General features: G+C 56.1%; 6 protein-coding genes across 6 annotated transcripts; 3 read left to right on the top strand and 3 right to left on the bottom strand.

Annotated features, from left to right (window-relative positions):
* Positions 1-269: 269 nt before the first annotated feature.
* E0L32_005146 (uncharacterized protein) lies at positions 270-2,012 on the top strand (the record flags this gene model as incomplete). Its single annotated transcript, XM_031139635.1, has 3 exons — positions 270-1,102; positions 1,160-1,250; positions 1,317-2,012. The coding sequence occupies 3 exons, from the start codon at positions 270-272 to the stop codon at positions 2,010-2,012; spliced, it is 1,620 nt and encodes a 539-aa protein (XP_030996462.1).
* A 193-nt stretch (positions 2,013-2,205) lies between these two features.
* On the bottom strand, positions 2,206-5,446 carry E0L32_005145 (uncharacterized protein; the record flags this gene model as incomplete). The annotated part of the gene is made up of 10 exons (XM_031139634.1): positions 2,206-2,387; positions 2,458-2,667; positions 2,728-2,860; positions 2,919-3,132; positions 3,183-3,389; positions 3,446-3,683; positions 3,750-4,022; positions 4,083-4,153; positions 4,789-5,280; positions 5,340-5,446. 10 exons carry the CDS (start codon positions 5,444-5,446, stop codon positions 2,206-2,208), a joined length of 2,127 nt encoding a protein of 708 aa, XP_030996461.1.
* A 547-nt stretch (positions 5,447-5,993) lies between these two features.
* Positions 5,994-7,843, top strand: E0L32_005144 (uncharacterized protein; the record flags this gene model as incomplete). Its single annotated transcript, XM_031139633.1, has 6 exons — positions 5,994-6,189; positions 6,237-6,984; positions 7,044-7,403; positions 7,465-7,517; positions 7,577-7,685; positions 7,750-7,843. 6 exons carry the CDS (start codon positions 5,994-5,996, stop codon positions 7,841-7,843), a joined length of 1,560 nt encoding a protein of 519 aa, XP_030996460.1.
* Positions 7,844-8,309: 466 nt separating this feature from the next.
* E0L32_005143 (uncharacterized protein) lies at positions 8,310-10,342 on the bottom strand (the record flags this gene model as incomplete). The annotated part of the gene is made up of 7 exons (XM_031139632.1): positions 8,310-8,444; positions 8,504-8,715; positions 8,772-9,168; positions 9,229-9,497; positions 9,574-9,683; positions 9,750-9,945; positions 10,024-10,342. 7 exons carry the CDS (start codon positions 10,340-10,342, stop codon positions 8,310-8,312), a joined length of 1,638 nt encoding a protein of 545 aa, XP_030996459.1.
* A 645-nt stretch (positions 10,343-10,987) lies between these two features.
* On the bottom strand, positions 10,988-13,209 carry E0L32_005142 (uncharacterized protein; the record flags this gene model as incomplete). Its single annotated transcript, XM_031139631.1, has 2 exons — positions 10,988-12,763; positions 12,826-13,209. 2 exons carry the CDS (start codon positions 13,207-13,209, stop codon positions 10,988-10,990), a joined length of 2,160 nt encoding a protein of 719 aa, XP_030996458.1.
* Positions 13,210-15,919: 2,710 nt separating this feature from the next.
* On the top strand, positions 15,920-16,246 carry E0L32_005141 (uncharacterized protein; the record flags this gene model as incomplete). The annotated part of the gene is made up of 1 exon (XM_031139630.1): positions 15,920-16,246. One exon carries the CDS (start codon positions 15,920-15,922, stop codon positions 16,244-16,246), a length of 327 nt encoding a protein of 108 aa, XP_030996457.1.
* Between the last annotated feature and the right edge of the window lie 430 nt (positions 16,247-16,676).

The raw sequence follows: 16,676 nt of genomic DNA, 5'->3' as shown, positions 1-16,676 counted from the left end.
GCTCCTCCATGCAGGACCTTGGGCGCGTGTCTGTGCCGGGCCATCGGCAGGTTTGGTGCTGGGAACCGAACCCCGGGGGGAGCCAGAACATGCTGCATCGCATAAATACCGCGGCCGGCCCATTGCGACACGAGAGCTGCTGGGAGGAGAGCTTGGTCTGCAGAGGTCTGGGGATCTGTGACTCTGTGGTCAAGCTCTGTTGAACGTCTCGTTTTCCTTGCTGTAGTGACTGAGGGGCGTCAGACTTGTCCTCCACCACCGCCTTCAAGATGAAGTTCACGGCCGCACTGACGAGCTTCATGCTCGCTGCCGGCGCCAGCGCTTCGGCATGGCAGCGCTCTCACCAATTGGTGCCACCCATCATTGAGGGCACCGTCATCGACCTCAACAGCCTCGAGCGCCGCGCCGAAGGCAACCCCACGACGGGTGCGGGCATCTTCCAGCAGCTGACCGACCACAACGACACCTCGCTCGGCACCTTCGGCATGCGCTTCTGGTGGAACGCCACATTCTACGCCGGGCCCGGCTCGCCCATCATCTTCTTCACGCCCGGCGAGATCGCCGCCGACAACTACGGCCACTACCTGACCACCAACACCATCCCCGGCCGGCTCGCGCAGGCCGTCGGCGGCGCCGTCGTCATGATGGAGCACCGCTACTGGGGCAAGAGCTCGCCCGTCACCGAGCTGACCACCAAGAACATGCAGTGGCTGACCCTCGAGAACTCGATCAAGGACACGACCTACTTTGCCCGCAACGTCAAGCTGCCCTTCGACCCCACGGGCTCGAGCAGCGCCGACAAGGCCCCCTGGGTCTTCTCCGGCGGCAGCTACTCGGGCGCCCTCTCCGGCTGGGTCGAGTCGGTCGACCCGGGCACCTTCTGGGCCTACCACGCCAGCAGCGCCGTCGTCGAGGCCGTCGGCGACTTTTGGCAGTACTTTGACCCCGTGCGCCAGGGCATGCCCAAGAACTGCAGCGTCGACGTCAACAAGGTCATTGAGCACGTCGACAAGATCCTCAAGTCTGGCGACGAGACCGCCATCCACGCCATCAAGAAGAAGTTTGGCCTGGAGGCCATTGTGCACAATGATGACTTTGCTGGGTAAGCTTTGAAGGCAAGGTCCCGATTGAGATAAGGTGCTGACGTGTGATGCACCAGTGTCCTCGAGAACGGCCCCTGGAACTGGCAGAGCCACGACTTCAGCTCCGGCGGCGTCCCCGCCTTCTTCCAGTTCTGCAACTACGTCGAGGTTCGTATACAAGCAATCAAGCATCGCTCAGACCCATGCTTTGTGCAGCACTGACATCCTTGGCAGAACACTGGCCCGGCATTCAACTCCACCTCCATCCCCGGCCCCGAGGGCGTCGGCCTCTGCAAGGCGCTCAACGGCTACGCCAAGTGGATCAAGGAGAAGTACCTCCCGGGGGCCTGCGCCGCCTACGGCTACTGGGACGACCGCAACAGCCTCGCCTGCTTCGACACGTACAACGCCAGCTCGCCGCTCTTCACCGACCTCAGCCTCGGCAACACCATCAACCGGCAGTGGAACTGGATGCTGTGCAACGAGCCATTCAAGTTCTGGCAGAACGGCGCGCCCGAGGGCTACCCGACGCTCGTGTCGCGCCTCATCAACAACGCCTACTGGGAGCGCCAGTGCGCCCTCTTCTTCCCCGAGCAGGACGGCTTCACCTACGGCATCGGCCGCGGGCTCGACGTCGGCGACGTCAACAGGTACACGGGCGGCTGGTTCAAGACGGACACGAAGCGCCTCATCTGGGTCAACGGCGAGTGGGACCCCTGGAAGGACGCCACCGTCTCGTCCGACTTCCGGCCCGGAGGCCCCTTCGAGGGCACCCCCGAGGCCCCCGTCCTGATGATCCCAGGCGGCATCCACTGCAGCGACCTGCGCTGGCCCAACGGCGAGGTCAACGCCGGCGTGCGCAAGGTCCAGAACGAGGTCATCCGTCAGGTCCAGACCTGGGTGGAGGAGTACTACCACAAGAAGGAGTAGGGGATGTGGGATGTGGGATGTGGGTGTTTTAATTGATATAAATCCATTCTCGCAGTAGAGCGCGCTTATAGGGTTTAGACTCAAGACTATATAGTAATGATGATGGGTTATGACAAATTTGATAGTCGATCCTCGACATCAGGTGAAACGACATCAGGTGAAAATGAAACGTCGCAAACGTCCAGTCACTCACTCAGTTTGATACCCCACTCTCGGCTTTTACCTTGACATCGCCAGCTTTCTCGAGATCTTCTGCATCCTTGAGATCGGGTTCCGAGCCATGGAGTGCATGAAGATGGCGGTGAGACTGGTGCGAGTTTTTGAACTCCTCATCGGCCCACAGTAAGTCGATCTCCTCGAGCGTGAGGTCCTTGGCTAAAGAGAAAGGTAGGTATATTAGCTTCGTGCCCCAGATTTTTCGATGGAATCAAATCGCAGGACTCACTCTCGACAACGAATACCCAAGCCAGGGCTGTAATGATACCGCCCCCAATGCAGAACCAGATGTAGATGAGGGCGCCGATGTTTGGATCGCTCGCAGCCTGGCCGCCGAAGTAGACGGCAAGGAAGGCGACAAACCAAAAGACCATGTTGGATGCAGACTGAACTTGGCTTCGATACTGAAGCGGTAGAATCTCGACAGCATAGAGGAAAGCTATCGCATCACACTGTCAGCTTAGTGCTTAACGGAGGGCAATATGGCGAAGCTACTCACCAAGCCAGATCCAGCTCGCACCATTGATCACGTTGAAGATAATAAGGACGACGACAGCGGCCCATTGAACACCCGTTGACGGATTCTTGATGTTCGTCAGTCCAGTGTAGATGCACATTAGCATGGTGAGGGCCTATTGAAACCCGCAAGTTAGCAAGTGTTGGTGCTTTCGGATCGAATATGCGCCATACCGTTCCGCCCCAACAAAGCATCGGGCGCCTTCCCCAGCGAGGGAGAATCGCAAAGCTGAGCGCCATTCCTATGGGGACACCCGTGTTGATAGCGGCGAGAGCCAAGGTGACCGTGTCACCCTTCAGACCAACTCCTTGAAGCAACGCTTGCCCATAGAACATGATCAGCGAGGTACCGAAGAATGGGCCAGCGATGTTGATCAAGATGCCAATCCTGAGCTCATTAGTAACAAACTAAAACAACTCTGTGAGGATACGGCTCACCAGATTCGTCGCACGTTCTTGGTCCGGCTGCCATCGCCGGTGAACAGGATCTTGAGGGTCAGCCGCTTTGTGCCCTCTCGCTCCAGGCGGATAGATGTTTCCAGGCTATCCTTCACACTGAGAAACCTTTCGTCTTGATCGGTACAGTCCATGAGGCGTTGAAGCGCAGAATCGGCTTCTGCCTCTCTCCCGCGGGCCAGGAGCCATCTGATAGCATATGTTAGCAAAAGATGTACGTACGAGGCAGCCTCGAAATTGCCTACCTTGGAGAGTCCGGGCAGCCATGAACTAGGATCAAGGCGACGACGAGGAAGAAGGCTTGCATGGCCAACGACACGCGCCAAGCGTCTGGGGATGGCGCTTTCAGCATCCCGTAGTTGAACCAAGCCGCAGCAGCGATGCCACCAATGCCCCAGAGCACCATGACCATCGTGTCGACGGTCCGCTTCTTGTGCATCACATTGGCCTCTTGTACGTAAATGGGAGTGGTAGCAGCAAGAGCTAACTCAGGATTAGCAAGACGATCAAAATTGGGGTTGGAGGGCTGGACTTTATGCGTCCACTTACGTCCATTAGCGATACCAAGAATAACTCTTCCCACAAGAATCTCGATAGGTGAATGGGTTGCTGTCTGGAGAATGACTCCGACTATCGCAGTCCAGCAGCACAAGATGACGGTCCTACGCCTTCCAAGACGCCAACTCAGGGGGGCAATGACGGCGAGACCCAGGACATCACCAAGGAGAATACCCGCCGCAATGAAGGTAAGGTATCTTGAGTCAGTAGGGCCGCCAATGGCCTCGAGGAAGTCAGGATTGGCTAGGACACCGCTGATCACACCTGCAGAAAGTCTATGTCAGTCTTCGAGTCTGGACGCGAGGCCTGGAAGGCTATACTAACCAGCATCCCAGCCATAGAGCATAAAGGCAAAAGAGTTTGCATAGTTGAGGATCCGGACGAGGTTCTTGCCCCTGAATGGCCATTGATAGCTCAACATGTTGCGGATCGGTTGCACTCAGAACGAATGGCCATGTCCCACTCGCTGCTCACTTTCCAGCAGTCCGGTTCACGGATGCAAGCAGATGTTATATCATGAGCTCCACTGCCCCTTCGTCCTGAGAGCGGGAGCGACTGAGGATTCGTCACCACCGGGTCACCGTTTCCGTCTCAGAACATGCCGATCCAACCTAACACTCCCCCTATCAACGCTTCTGAGTTGACCGATGCTCCACTGGATTGAGATAAGAGGGGGATGAAGCTCACATTAGCGTCTTGTCAACCCCGGGATTTTATGGGGCAGATAGACAACGATGAGGGGTTGGAGGCCCTTGGAAGCCCTGCATTCCCAAGATGATATCTGACATTATCTCGACACTGCCGCATCCGACATGCATGGCAGTCGGATACATTCGCGGGAATGAGCTAGCTTCATTCCCTGTTCCGATCGGAAAGAGTATAAGCAGTGGAAATGTTCTGTTTATCACGTCTGGGTCTTTCCCGCAACATGAGGCTGGCTTCCGAACCAAGACATGACCCATGCGAAAGAGATAAGATGAACTGCTAGCGACAACGTCTATTCCCATCCAAGCATAATGCAATGAATTACCAGAGCTTCTCCCCTTCCGGGACGCCGATGATACCGGCGTTCAGCGTGACCCCGTGCAGGCTATAGTATGCGATAACCTGGATGAGCTGTACGGTTTGCTCCTTTCCCAAGACCGCGTTAGCTCGCTCCCAGAGATCCTGCTCCAGCGGCTTTCCACCTTTGACCAGCCGCATTGCCAAGTCAAACGCCACTTCCTGCTTCTCGCTGAGTCCCGCAGGTTTCTCGCCCGCCGTGATCTTCTTCATCTGCTCCTCTGTCAGGAGCCCCTTGCTCGCAATGATCCTCGAGTGCGAGTAAGTCAGAAACCCTCCGAAGGTGCCCGTGTAGTGCCCCTGGACAGCCATGATGGCGACCTCCGTCACAGGCGGCTCCAAGTTGGGCAGTTCCAATACCTCCTTGTTCAGCCGCATCGTGTGCGATGAATACTCAGGAGTATACATCATGATGGAGAGAGGGCCCAAGAGCTCGCCCTTATCGCCTCGCACTTTGAATCTGCGAACGGACAGTAAGCACTAACCCTCTCACTAACCGGGCTTGGAAATGTGACGGACGTTGAGCCAAGCCCATTCCTCATCTTCTCTGTCATCTCATCGTAGAAGACCTTTTGTGCCGGAGTCAGGTCCTCTGGCAGGACTGCAGGATATCTTGGTCCCGACATTGTGAAATAGAACTGTGAATATTGTGATGTGAGATAGATCAGCTTCGAATGTGAGGATAATTAATAAATGCTGTAATGGTTGCGGGTTCGTCAACGATCCAGCATGCCGCTAGTCCACAGGGGAAGTGATGAGCAGGCCGCCAGGCCGTTTTCAGTCCGAAGAGTGGCAATGCCGGGTGCCGGGAATCGATACCCCCTCCCGACCCCGAGCCGTTATCTTTCCTTCAAGCAAGGTCCATATCCGACGAGATTGGAGATCGACAAAGTGAGACAAGCTCCCAATGCAAAGCTGCTCGGACGGACTTGACAATCCGTCCCCCGCACTTGGAAGTGTCAAAGAGTCCTCCCGCCTGCGTCAATCAAAAAATGGGGCTGATAAGGCGCGCTCTCTTCCCAACATTGAATACATAATCTGGAACGCCTTCCAGGGGCGACGTGTGTTGTTAATCATATTATCAAATTTGTTGAGAGACTGTCCCCAGAGAACAGAAAACATAAACAATTGTGGCAGCCCGACTCGATAGAGTTCGTCTGTTCCATTATCGCGATGTTGGCCACTGTACCTGTCTTTCCGATATTCCTCATCTTTGGCGGTCTTCTGGTCACTTGGCTCATCAAATCATGGCGCAAGCCGAAACACAACTACCCTCCTGGCCCCAGAGGTCTGCCCCTAGTTGGCAGCCTCTTTGATATCAATAATGAAAGGCCGTGGATCACGTACGGCGATTGGGCCAATAAATATGGTTAGCCCCTTCATCTGCTCTTGTTGTATTCTGATGTCTAACTCTAGCAGGCGATATCGTCATGTACTGGGTCATGGGCAAGCCCGTGGTCCTTCTGGGCAAGATGAAGCATGCTGAAGGACTGCTGCAGAAGCGGATGATGAACTATAGTGACCGGCCGCAACTGGTCGTGGCACAAGAGTTCGTCACACAGAATGGTTGGTATATGGGAACCGCCAGGTCGGAGCATGACACGCACAAGAAGCATCGAAGGATCGTGGCCGAGCATCTTCGTGCAAAGGCGTTGAAGGACTGGGCACACCCGGTCGTGGCTCCCGAGCTGCATCTTCTCCTGCAGCGACTCGCCAGAAATCCAGATCAATTCATCAACACCTTCAAGTGCTTCACCGTCAATGTCATGCTCAATACGACTTTCTCGCACGGCTCTATTTCCGATCTTGAGAACCCCTTGATCACTCGCATCAACCACGCCACTGAACACCAATTTATAGCGCAAATCCAGGGCCGGTTCTGGGTAGACTATTTCCCCTGGCTGAAGCATCTTCCGGCCTGGCTCCCTGGTATGGGATGGAAGCGCATGGGACTGCAGTGGCGGGAGGAAGTTGACACTCTCTACGGGGAGCTCTGGAATATGACGAAGCAGCATGGCGAGCAGCATCCTGGCAAACATCCGTCCCTTGTGCAGACTTTGCTCTCCACTCAGATGCACCAACTTCATGAGCGCGAGGGCACCACCCTGGCCTCTGCTATGGTCGATGCTGGCACAGAAACACTGACGGCAACAACGGTTGTATTGTGAGTCCCAATCTCTAGCCCTTTAGCAAAGCTATAGTCCTCTAACTCAAGGTTTCTAGTATGATCATCTTCATGTACTTCCCTCACACTCTGCGCAAGGCTCAGGAGGTGGTCGATGAGGCTATCGGGAGAGACCGCTTGCCCGCGTTTGAGGATCTCAGCAGGATGCCCTACATCACCGCCATGATCCGCGAGGCATTCCGGTGGCGCACTGTGGCCCCTATCGCGATCCCTCACGCGGTGGTTCGAGACGACTTCTATGAGGGCTACTACATCCCCAAGGGAGCGACAGTCTTTGCCCTTTCGCATCACATTCACAACGATGGGGAGTTGTATCCGAACCCGCGAGAGTACAGACCCGAGAGGTTCCTTGACGAGAAGGGACAATTGAACGCACTCCCGCATGCCGGGTTCGGTTTGTGAGTTGAGAATCATGACTAATCTCGTACTGAGCCGGATGCTAATCCGCCTATTTCACAGTGGAAGTCGCAAGTGTCTCGGGCTGCATTTTGCTGAACAAACCTTGTTTCTATGTAAGTTAACCGTGCACCCACACCTTGTGGGTGCCAAATGCTAACGAATCTCACTTCAGTGATATCAAGCTTCGTTTGGGCATTCGACATAGCTGCCCCGGTCGACAAACAGGGAAAGCCAATCCTACCCAGTCTTGACCCCATGGACTGGGGTGCTTTCCTGGCCTCGTAAGCCACTGATATTTGTTGACTATGTCCGTACCAGATGAAGGTAGACTAACCGTGTATGCAGGCCACCACCCTTCGACTTCAAGGCTATCATCACGCCCCGCTCGCAGGCCGCAGTCGAGATGATTAACAAGGCTGTCGTCGCAGACGCACAGTGACGAGCGGTCAGGCCGGTGGTAGACATAGTTATAGCCATAGGTGTTACTAGTGACGAGGCTTCCGTATACTAGATAAGCGCATTCGCACTCTCTTCGGTTGACTCTGCTAAATTGTATGAGAATTGTCAATACGAAAAGTTGATTCCGAAGTTTGTGGTGTGACTGGACATTGAGAAGGAATCATTCTTTCGACTTCACTGGTGCGGACACCATGTTCTTTGATTCCTTGATCCTGACTTGCGCTCTATCTTTCTCCCTATTATAGTCCTCATCACCGTAGACCGAGATGCTATGGTACTCGTCGCTTCTATCATGTTTTCAAGCAGCCCGTACCAGAACTAGAATAACCTTTCTTTTCGATAACCCAAACGCCGCGTGATAATGCATTTCCAAGATTTGTCTGTCAATCTGTATTTCTTGGACTCGTTTCGTAAAAGATTCGTCGCCGGCCCCATTCTTTCATAGCTCAAGATTGCTGACTTTCGTCATCTTGTCCACTCACTTGAGACTCCTCCTCCTCAGCACGCTCTTCGACAAGCGCACTCCCCCGGGCCGGGAAGTGCGACAGGAGCAGGACGAGCATGCCCAACACCGCAATAGCCTGGAGGAAGGTCAGCTTGGTCTCGCACGACGCGAGAAGATGCAGCAGCGTGTACTCACACCATTGACAAAGAATGTCAAGTGTACTTGGCCAATCTCGGCCAGGGCTGAGAAGATGAAACCAAATAGGCCGAGGGTCGACAGCCTGGCGATGTTCTCGACCAGCGTGATTGCATTCAAAGCGTCGGTCCGCTGGGACTTGGGACACATCTCGGTGATGACGCCCTTTGCTGCCGGAGCTGTACCCGATCCGAAGGGAAGCAGAAACGCAACTATCGACACGTTAACGTCTCTTTCTACGCTTCTACTTGTGAACGGATAAACTCACCGAGATAGGCGTGCCACCCCTGAGTGGCAAATGCCGCGGAAGCGGTCATGACCCCGTCAACCAAGAGACTCCACCTCAAGAAGAAGAGGTCGAAGCCGTAAGCTGCGCTGTCATAAGTCGCCTCCGGGACCACGGGCTCACGCGCTCCTTGGGTACCAGTCGGCGCGTCAAAGTCCTGGGGTTCCGTTGGCAGCGGCTCGTCGTTCTTAGTTTCAGTCTCGTATCGGTTCGAGTACCACTTGCGCCCGACGGAGATGATTCTCGGGAAGAGGACAATGAGGAAGAAGGCCCGCATCAGCGCGTTGCCGGACATGAGCCAGCCGTTGTCTGACTGGTCGAAGTGGAACACAGTCGTTGCGTACATCTGCATCAGAGTCGGGGCATAGCCGGTCGCGAGCTGCAGATCAGGTCAGACAGGAGATCGTGCGAGGGTTATCCAAACAAGCCCCGAGCTTACCACTCCGAGAAACACACCGCAGCACAGAAACAGAATGCCGTAGTGCTTCGCAGGGCGTCCGCTTGCGAGGCGAAGATTCTGAGGCCAGAGAACCTTGAGCGGTGCGAAGAAACCGGCAAGACCCTTGGCGCTTCTTTTGGGATCCGATAGTGTCTCTGCCGAGATGTAGGGAATTGTGAGGCGTGCAAACAGACTCGAGACAAGAAACGAGCAGAAGGCAACCTGGAATGGGCTTATAACGCCAAACTTGTCACCGATCATACCGCCCACTGGACCTGCGGTCAGCGTTCTCATTCCTTGGCCGACTCGTCACTCGTGTGAACATGTCATTGTTATGGTGCTTACCCAAGAACCCTATCGCCTGCCCTAGCATGAGACTGCCCTGCAGCTTACCGAAAATGGCAGTCCTTTCCGACGGGTGCACGAGCTCTCCGGCAATGGTGTTGATAACCAGACTGGAGAAGTGTGGTTGCATCAGCGAGTCTATTCCGGCAAAGAACAAGGGCCCGGGGAATGCTCACATGTATCCAGCAGGGCCGCCCAGGATGGTGATGACCTGGGTGGTCTGGATGATCCAGATGCCGGCTTGGCCCCCGGCAAGCACGCCGAAGATCTGCGTGAGGACCCGGAAGGCCGGGATGATGGTCTGCAACAGTAGCGCGGCGCGGGGCCCCCATCGCTTGACCTGCTGGCCCGAGATGAACAGGTTCCACGTGCCTGTCCCCGGGCGTTTTAACGAGGCTGTCTCCCTGTATATCAGGCAGGGAGGGGCTCAAGAGAGAATTGTGCACCTACCTGCAAACGTAGTCGTCATGCTCAAGATGCTGACTTGCTGCGCCGTCCCGGCCGCGATCTCGTTGCGGTCGCACCGGTCGCCGGGGCCCGCGAAGGGCGGGTTCTTGGTGTAGAAGACGTCGCACTCCATTTCCCGGAACACGTAGAGCAGGGGCACCTGCGTGTAGCTGAAGGACAGCGTGATCAGGAAGCCGGCCAGGAGCACGCGGTTGGCCGGATGCCGCAGCGAGGACAGCCTGGACGGCTTCTTGGCCTCGGCGACGGTGCCATTGGTGTGGCCATTTTGCTGCAGGAGCGGCGTGCGCTCGTCGGAAGACATGCTCGAGCGCACGATCTACGGGGGGAGGGCGGGTTTGTCTGCGCAGAGAGAAGCCGCGCAATTGAAGAGTTTGTCGTGCCGCAAAGAAGAAAGAAAATCGTCCTCACCGTTCTCCGGTCGCTCACTGCCAACGCAAAGCCGTGCAAATCCCAGACCGAGAAAGAAGGAAAAAGAGAGCTGCAGGCGAGCTGAGTCATCAGCACCAAACTTTTACACGCCCGATAGTTCTACACTGGAGCAGCCCGTATTTAGCAGAGTAAACCGCCACTAACGGGCTCCGATGAGTGGAGATTACACGCCTCCGGTCCGCTTCAGGGCTGCTGCAGGGCGTTCGCCAACTGCCCGAACGAGTATGGCGGGCGGGCTGGGGGTGGTGGGACAAGGCCTGACAGGCCTGACAGGACCCGGTCTTGTGGCCCGTTTCGGAGGTGAATCGGCCTCGCCCAATGCACGGGCACGACGCCCTGCAGCGCACAACACGGCACACCAGAGATCACCTATTTGCAAAGGCCCAATGAGGCGGCCGGGATTGGCGGTTGAGGGAGGTCAGATCCGTGATAAGCGTTTTGCGTCTTTGTCGGTCGCGAATCAGAGCCGGCGAGGGTTCATTAGGCTGCTCAAAAAAAAAACCACGAGAACTACAGATCAAACCACGGCCCGCGTCTCGTCCACAACCCTCGCCAGCTCCAGCAGCAGCCGGTAGAAATACACCTGGAAGTCCTCGGGCCTCAGCGCCACGGCCCACCACTCCCGGCCCCGGTCGGCGATCTCCCTCGCCAGCTGGGCGCCCGCGTCGGTCTGCAGGAAGCGCACGGTCTCCGGCAGCTCGGCCATGGACAGGCTGACGGGCACGTAGTGCACCCAGGGGGACAGGCGGTCGTCGTGCCACTCGCGCACGACGGTCATCTTGAAGCTCGCGCTGCGCGACCGCAGGTGCGCGTAGAACCGGCCCGAGTAGCCCAGCCCGTCCATGTCCATGAGGAACCGGTGCGCGTACTGCGCCGCCCGGGGCCGCCGCCCCGCCGCCCGGAACCGCCGCATCATGGCCTTGCACTCGCGCCACGCGCAGAGCCGGAACGCGTGGAAGTGCACGTCCGCCGCCGCGGGGAGCAGGCTGCGCTGCCGCCGCGGGGTCCACTCGCCCGGCGCCGTCTCGGCGAGGTACGTCGCCGTGCGCGCGGCGTCGTCGGCGTCGTCGGCGCCGCCGCCGGCCAGCGCCACGAAGCGCTGCCGGTGCATCCGCCTCCAGCTGCCGTCCACCTGCGCGCCGCCGTTGTTGGACCCGATCCAGTAGAGCTTGGGCTGCTTCTCCTCCCACGGCGGGTCCTCCTCGTCCGCGTACCCGTAGTCGTTCAGGTTCTCGTAGCCCTGCAGGTAGATCTGGCTCGGCATCAGCACGTCGGAGAAGGTCGACAGCTTGCCCTGCGACAGGATCGGCGCCGGCTTGGTGGCCGCGTTGAGGGTCAGGGGCGCCAAGATCATCCCGTGCATGTCTGCGTACTCGGGATGTGCGCAGAAATCGGTCGAGTCGCGGGCGTCTTGTACGAAGGGGAGGCTCAGGGGAAGTGGAGCCAGGCTCTGGTTGTCGAATGTCGACCGGCTTCTCTGCAGCCATGCAGAGCCGCAAGGCTCGGCGACCTTGTTCGTCGCATGTGTGCCGGAAAGATCCTGCCACATGGGATCGCTTGCCGCGCGTGTCGACGGTAAGAGAACCGTCGGTTCGTCTCTCGAGTTGACCAGCAGGCTCATGTCGGGGAGCTTGTGTCGGTACGGGGCGGTCATGTTTTGTATTGTCTCCCCTCGTGGCCCGCAGTCGCCTTCCAGCTTGCCTCCGCGGAAGCCACATCGAGCTATGTGCCCTGCCGCTACCGCCTCCTCCATGAAACTCCTTATAGATTGAGGTTTGAGGTTCAGGAACGGCGCGACCGAGTCGAAAATAGTGTCGTAATTGTCGATGATCAGCGACTTCTTCTCCTTTGCGAACTTGAACCAGTCATCAAAGCCGGGCGGTGGCTCCATGTGATATCGCCGTCGGTACTCGGTCACTGCCTGATCAAGCGTTTGAGATTGTTGTTCCAACTTGGTCTGAAAGGTGGCTTTCGATCGTTCAACAAGGTCTTGGATGGGGTGTCGGCCATAGTAGGTAGGTAGTCCTGAAAGCCATCCCGAATCATCAGCGAGTCGCGAGCCATCCCATCCGATCTGTCCTGCGCTTGATATGAGGGGCACGAGGATGAGTGCCCATAGGAAGTTTTTGTAGCGCGCATCCGGTAAGACACGAACAGCTTGCATTAATGCGATACCAGCGGCAACAAGGTGCTTCACAGCGGTGGCAACAGAGCGGATGGTCTGCTCCTGAGTTGGCGCTGCCGCAGAGAACGCGCCAACAGGGCCAGCAATATCCCAGCTCTCATACCGTGCCTTCACAGATGTCAATCTTCTCCGAGTCCTGACAAGGGTAGGTAGGAATGGTCTTAGCTCACAGCTTGAAAGAGTAATATCCATTGAGTCGCAACAAGCGCTCCTGTTGTGAGGGAATCGACGAATCTATGAGGGGTATTGTCGAGGCAAATCCAGGCCCAGTACGCAACAGCCAGAAGAGGCATGGTGATAGCACAGATAATGGCTATGGGTCTGGTATACACTGTTCGCTTTCGAGCCAACAAGTCCGGCTTCTCAAACAGCTCGATCAAAGAGACATACGCCGTGTCGAGGGCGAGGAAGCATATCGTTGCTGCACCACCAACGATGGCGATGGTCGTCGAGTTGAAGCGTTCGAATGGCGGCCTCAGGAGATACATGGAGATAGACGAGAGCATGGACTGAGATAATACCGACTTCCATCCTGCTTGGCGAAAGGCCGCCATGGCGGGTACGATGGCTGGCTTTGAGACACACGGTCTGGTAAGTTGTCCAGCTCGATAAAGGGAAGGAAAGAACTGGAAGGCAAGGCGTGAAGATACAACTTACCTGTATCCATCTGCAGTCGTCGAGTGATCTCCCAACAGCAGTAAAGACTAGGCCGAGGGAGACGAGGCACAGCCCCAGCCTGTTGTCATCGGCGGGACCGACCTTTGTCAAAGTCCATTGGATTCCCGTCCAAGGGATGACTTCGAACCACAACAAGAGCCATGACCAACAACAGAGTTCCGTGAGAACCTCCTGAGGGCCTTCAGCGGGGGCTGGCCGACACCAGCCTACCAGGAGCGCAATAGAGATGTATAAGATTGGGACGACGGCAGAACGATCCGGGGTGCTCATATGCAAAATTTGAGAAAGCATCATCCCCAAGGCTCACTCTCAAACGCCAGTGTGAGAATCAAGAATACTAAAAAGGACCATACGGTTGGACATGGGAATATCTGGGAATATCTTGGTAGTCCCAAAGGGCAAGTGATATCCCCGAGAGCTTCCCCCTAACGGACCACACTGATGACCTATTCAGGCTCGTTGACCCGCTTAGTACCAATGGCGGCACAGCTCGCAACCTGGAAAGGTTGGGCTGAGAGCCTAGCAATGTGATTCGATTGAAAATCGTGGATGCATTCTTCCTGCCAATCTTATGCATCTTCTTCAGCATTTGTGGTCAGACAGAGGTTTGAGGTTGCACTATTTCCCCACAAATAGGCCCCCTGATGGAAACCGATTTATTACGATCAGTGTCCTCGTTGCGATGATCATGGCCCGGGTTCCTCTTTGCCAAGGAGAAGCGGACGGTTTTTATGGGTTAATTCAGTTAATTCTGCTGCCTGTTAAGAATGTACATATGTAGAGTAGGTAGTTTGAAGATCGCCGGCTTGATGTCTAATTAGTCTACAACGTTGGCGAAGAAGGCTGTCGAACAACCATGCAGACACAGAATTAAATCCGTCCTACGACCGGGGGCTATCTGAACAGCAGAACACCGGCCTTGACTGGCCAATGCGGCCACATCCGATCTTCAAGGCAGGGGAATTGGGTGTTGCCTGGAGCTGCCCCATCTACTGTGGACCAGGATGACGCTCAAGAACAAGTTTTTATGCCCGGCAGATGTCCTTTAGACTCCAGTCGGGATGGGGCGAACGAATGTCATCACTGTCCAATGCTTGCTAGGTTTTCTACAAAGCTTTTCTTCCTCCCACCTTGAGACTTGGAAACTACGCCCAGTCGATATGGTCTCGGACATCACTACATCGAGATATCGTAACTGATCTCACCTCATTGGTATATCATGAATATCGTTTGAAGCAGCCGTCTTGCTAGCAGAATTGGCCCTATTCTCCAAGTACCACCCTTTAGCATTGAGACAGCTTGATGTCATTGAGCAGGTTCAAAAGGTTCCATCCTTGGTCTATGCTTGTAATTCTTGCTTGCATGAGGTGTGTTATATATACGCCCGGAGATCATATATTAAGCTTATTCGTACTGCGGAAGACGAGAGGCAGAGGACGAGACGCAGAGGACGATCGATGAATATTGGCGAGGAGATTGGAACGTCTTGATAAAAAAAAAGGCTCGTCTCACCCTGCTCCTCTTTCTTCTTCTTCTCTGCGGCTTGAAGTCATTCCCTTGCCTTTCACTGACTACTTGACGGAGCATGCTTTGTGTCACGTTGCAAACTCGTCGAGTGGGTGGCCCCATCTCTCTCAGCCCCATGCCGAACGGATCTAAAAGATCTCGGGGCAAGAGAATGGGGTTAGAGAATACGGAGTACTCCTGTTTGCATTTGAAGAGCCAGAGGGGAGCGGGCGTGCTAGGGTGACTGTTGGAATCCATGGACGGTGGACAAGACAGCACGTGCACCGGCGCGCTTACAGTGGAGAAGCATTGGATTGGTGCTTTGCGACTGGGGCTTTGGGGGCTCAAAGACTTGCCTTCATCACCTACACGATGGGCGGGCGAGGGGAGAGGCAAAGTGCACTACGCACTACTACTTGTCTCGAATGCTTCCTAGGTACGGAGTCGACGAATGAAGGAGCGCGCAGTGTGCAGCAAACCCTTCTCCCCTTTTGCCTTTCCCCTTGAGCCTTCAAGCCCCTGAGTGACCTTGCATTCGCTTGCCAGCTGTGCCACTCGCTCCCGCCCTAGTTATCCTCACCAGCTGCTGTAGCACAGATACCTTGGGTGGTGACTGGAATTAACAGAGGCATAGAGGGCGGCGTCGTGCGTTCTGGACGGGAGATGCTGGAAGCTATGCGTGGCTCGTCACAAGTCTGACATCGTTTTACCATTCGTCTTTTTCTTGTCTCTTTGGACTGCCCACTTCGAGCTTATCTAGCAGTCGGCGATAACACGACATTCTCAGGCCAAAACTCGGCATCTTCTTCCCTCGCCTCAGCGCTGCGTTTCCTTCATCTGCCGTCCATCTCGGAATGTACGGAAGCAAACACGTGGGTTTTGCAGGAGTCTTGTCGTCTCGTCTCGGTCGCCATCGACGAGCCTCGACTCACGAGAATCCTTGCTTTCCTTGGAGAACGCCTAGAGAATATTGGCCGCGATGGCGCTTTGCTGAAGCTGAAGAGAGGTGCCCAGGCGAACACGACGGGAATCTTGGCGCCTCGAGGAATTAAACTCTAGGGCATATTTCTGGAGGCCGAAATGGTTGCGCAGCCGGGGGGTGGCGTGGCAATGGCCACATGGCCGCAGCGCGCTTTGGTGGCCCTCCTCCTCCCCCAGATCGTGGCAGGCCGAGGGTCGGGTCATGGTCCCGGCCAACCCCCCCCCTTCCACGCCTCTGGGAGCGCGCGCCATTTTGGTCTCCTTGTCGAGCGAAGTAGCAGCCCCAGCGCCCCGGGTCTAGCCTCTCACGGTCGCGAGAATCATGCAGGCCAAGAGCCGAGTACCCCGGCTCCCAAGCGTCTGTGTGTTGTCCCAAGGAGCAAGGAGGAGGCTCTGACGGAACGCAACGATCGCGAAACCAGGTGACGGGGAATGAGGGGACGCCCGCCTCCATTTGTGACCCCCGAGGCGGTCGACGACAGACGAAAGCAGCGCGCGATGGAGACGTTTTCGGCACCATTGGATGCTCACTTGCCGCACTATTCCTGGGGATCTCAGAACTAGCCTCCAGATTGTGGTGCCTTCTCCGCACTTGGCAACGACTCCAACTTTTGACAACTGCCGGGCCCTTCGAGGCCACATCTAGGTATCAGGCTTTGACCAAGCAGAGCTCCAAGACTAGAAATCGACTGACACTCTTGGAGGTCAGCATGCGTCCCTACATGTACGGAGTACCCTGCACGAAATGCAGCCTGTAGTCTGCGTCCCGTACAGCAGTGCTCTTCGGCACTGGGCCAGCAAGCTCTTCCCTTCTAGTTACCCCCGGGCCTCGAGATATCACTGTGCAGCGCACAAG

The sequence above is a fragment of the Thyridium curvatum genome (genome assembly GCF_004353045.1).
Source record: "Thyridium curvatum strain D216 chromosome Unknown NODE_26_length_443329_cov_82.569921, whole genome shotgun sequence".
In the NCBI taxonomy this organism is placed as follows: domain Eukaryota; kingdom Fungi; phylum Ascomycota; class Sordariomycetes; order Thyridiales; family Thyridiaceae; genus Thyridium; species Thyridium curvatum.
This window is presented reverse-complemented; position numbering and strand designations above follow the sequence as displayed.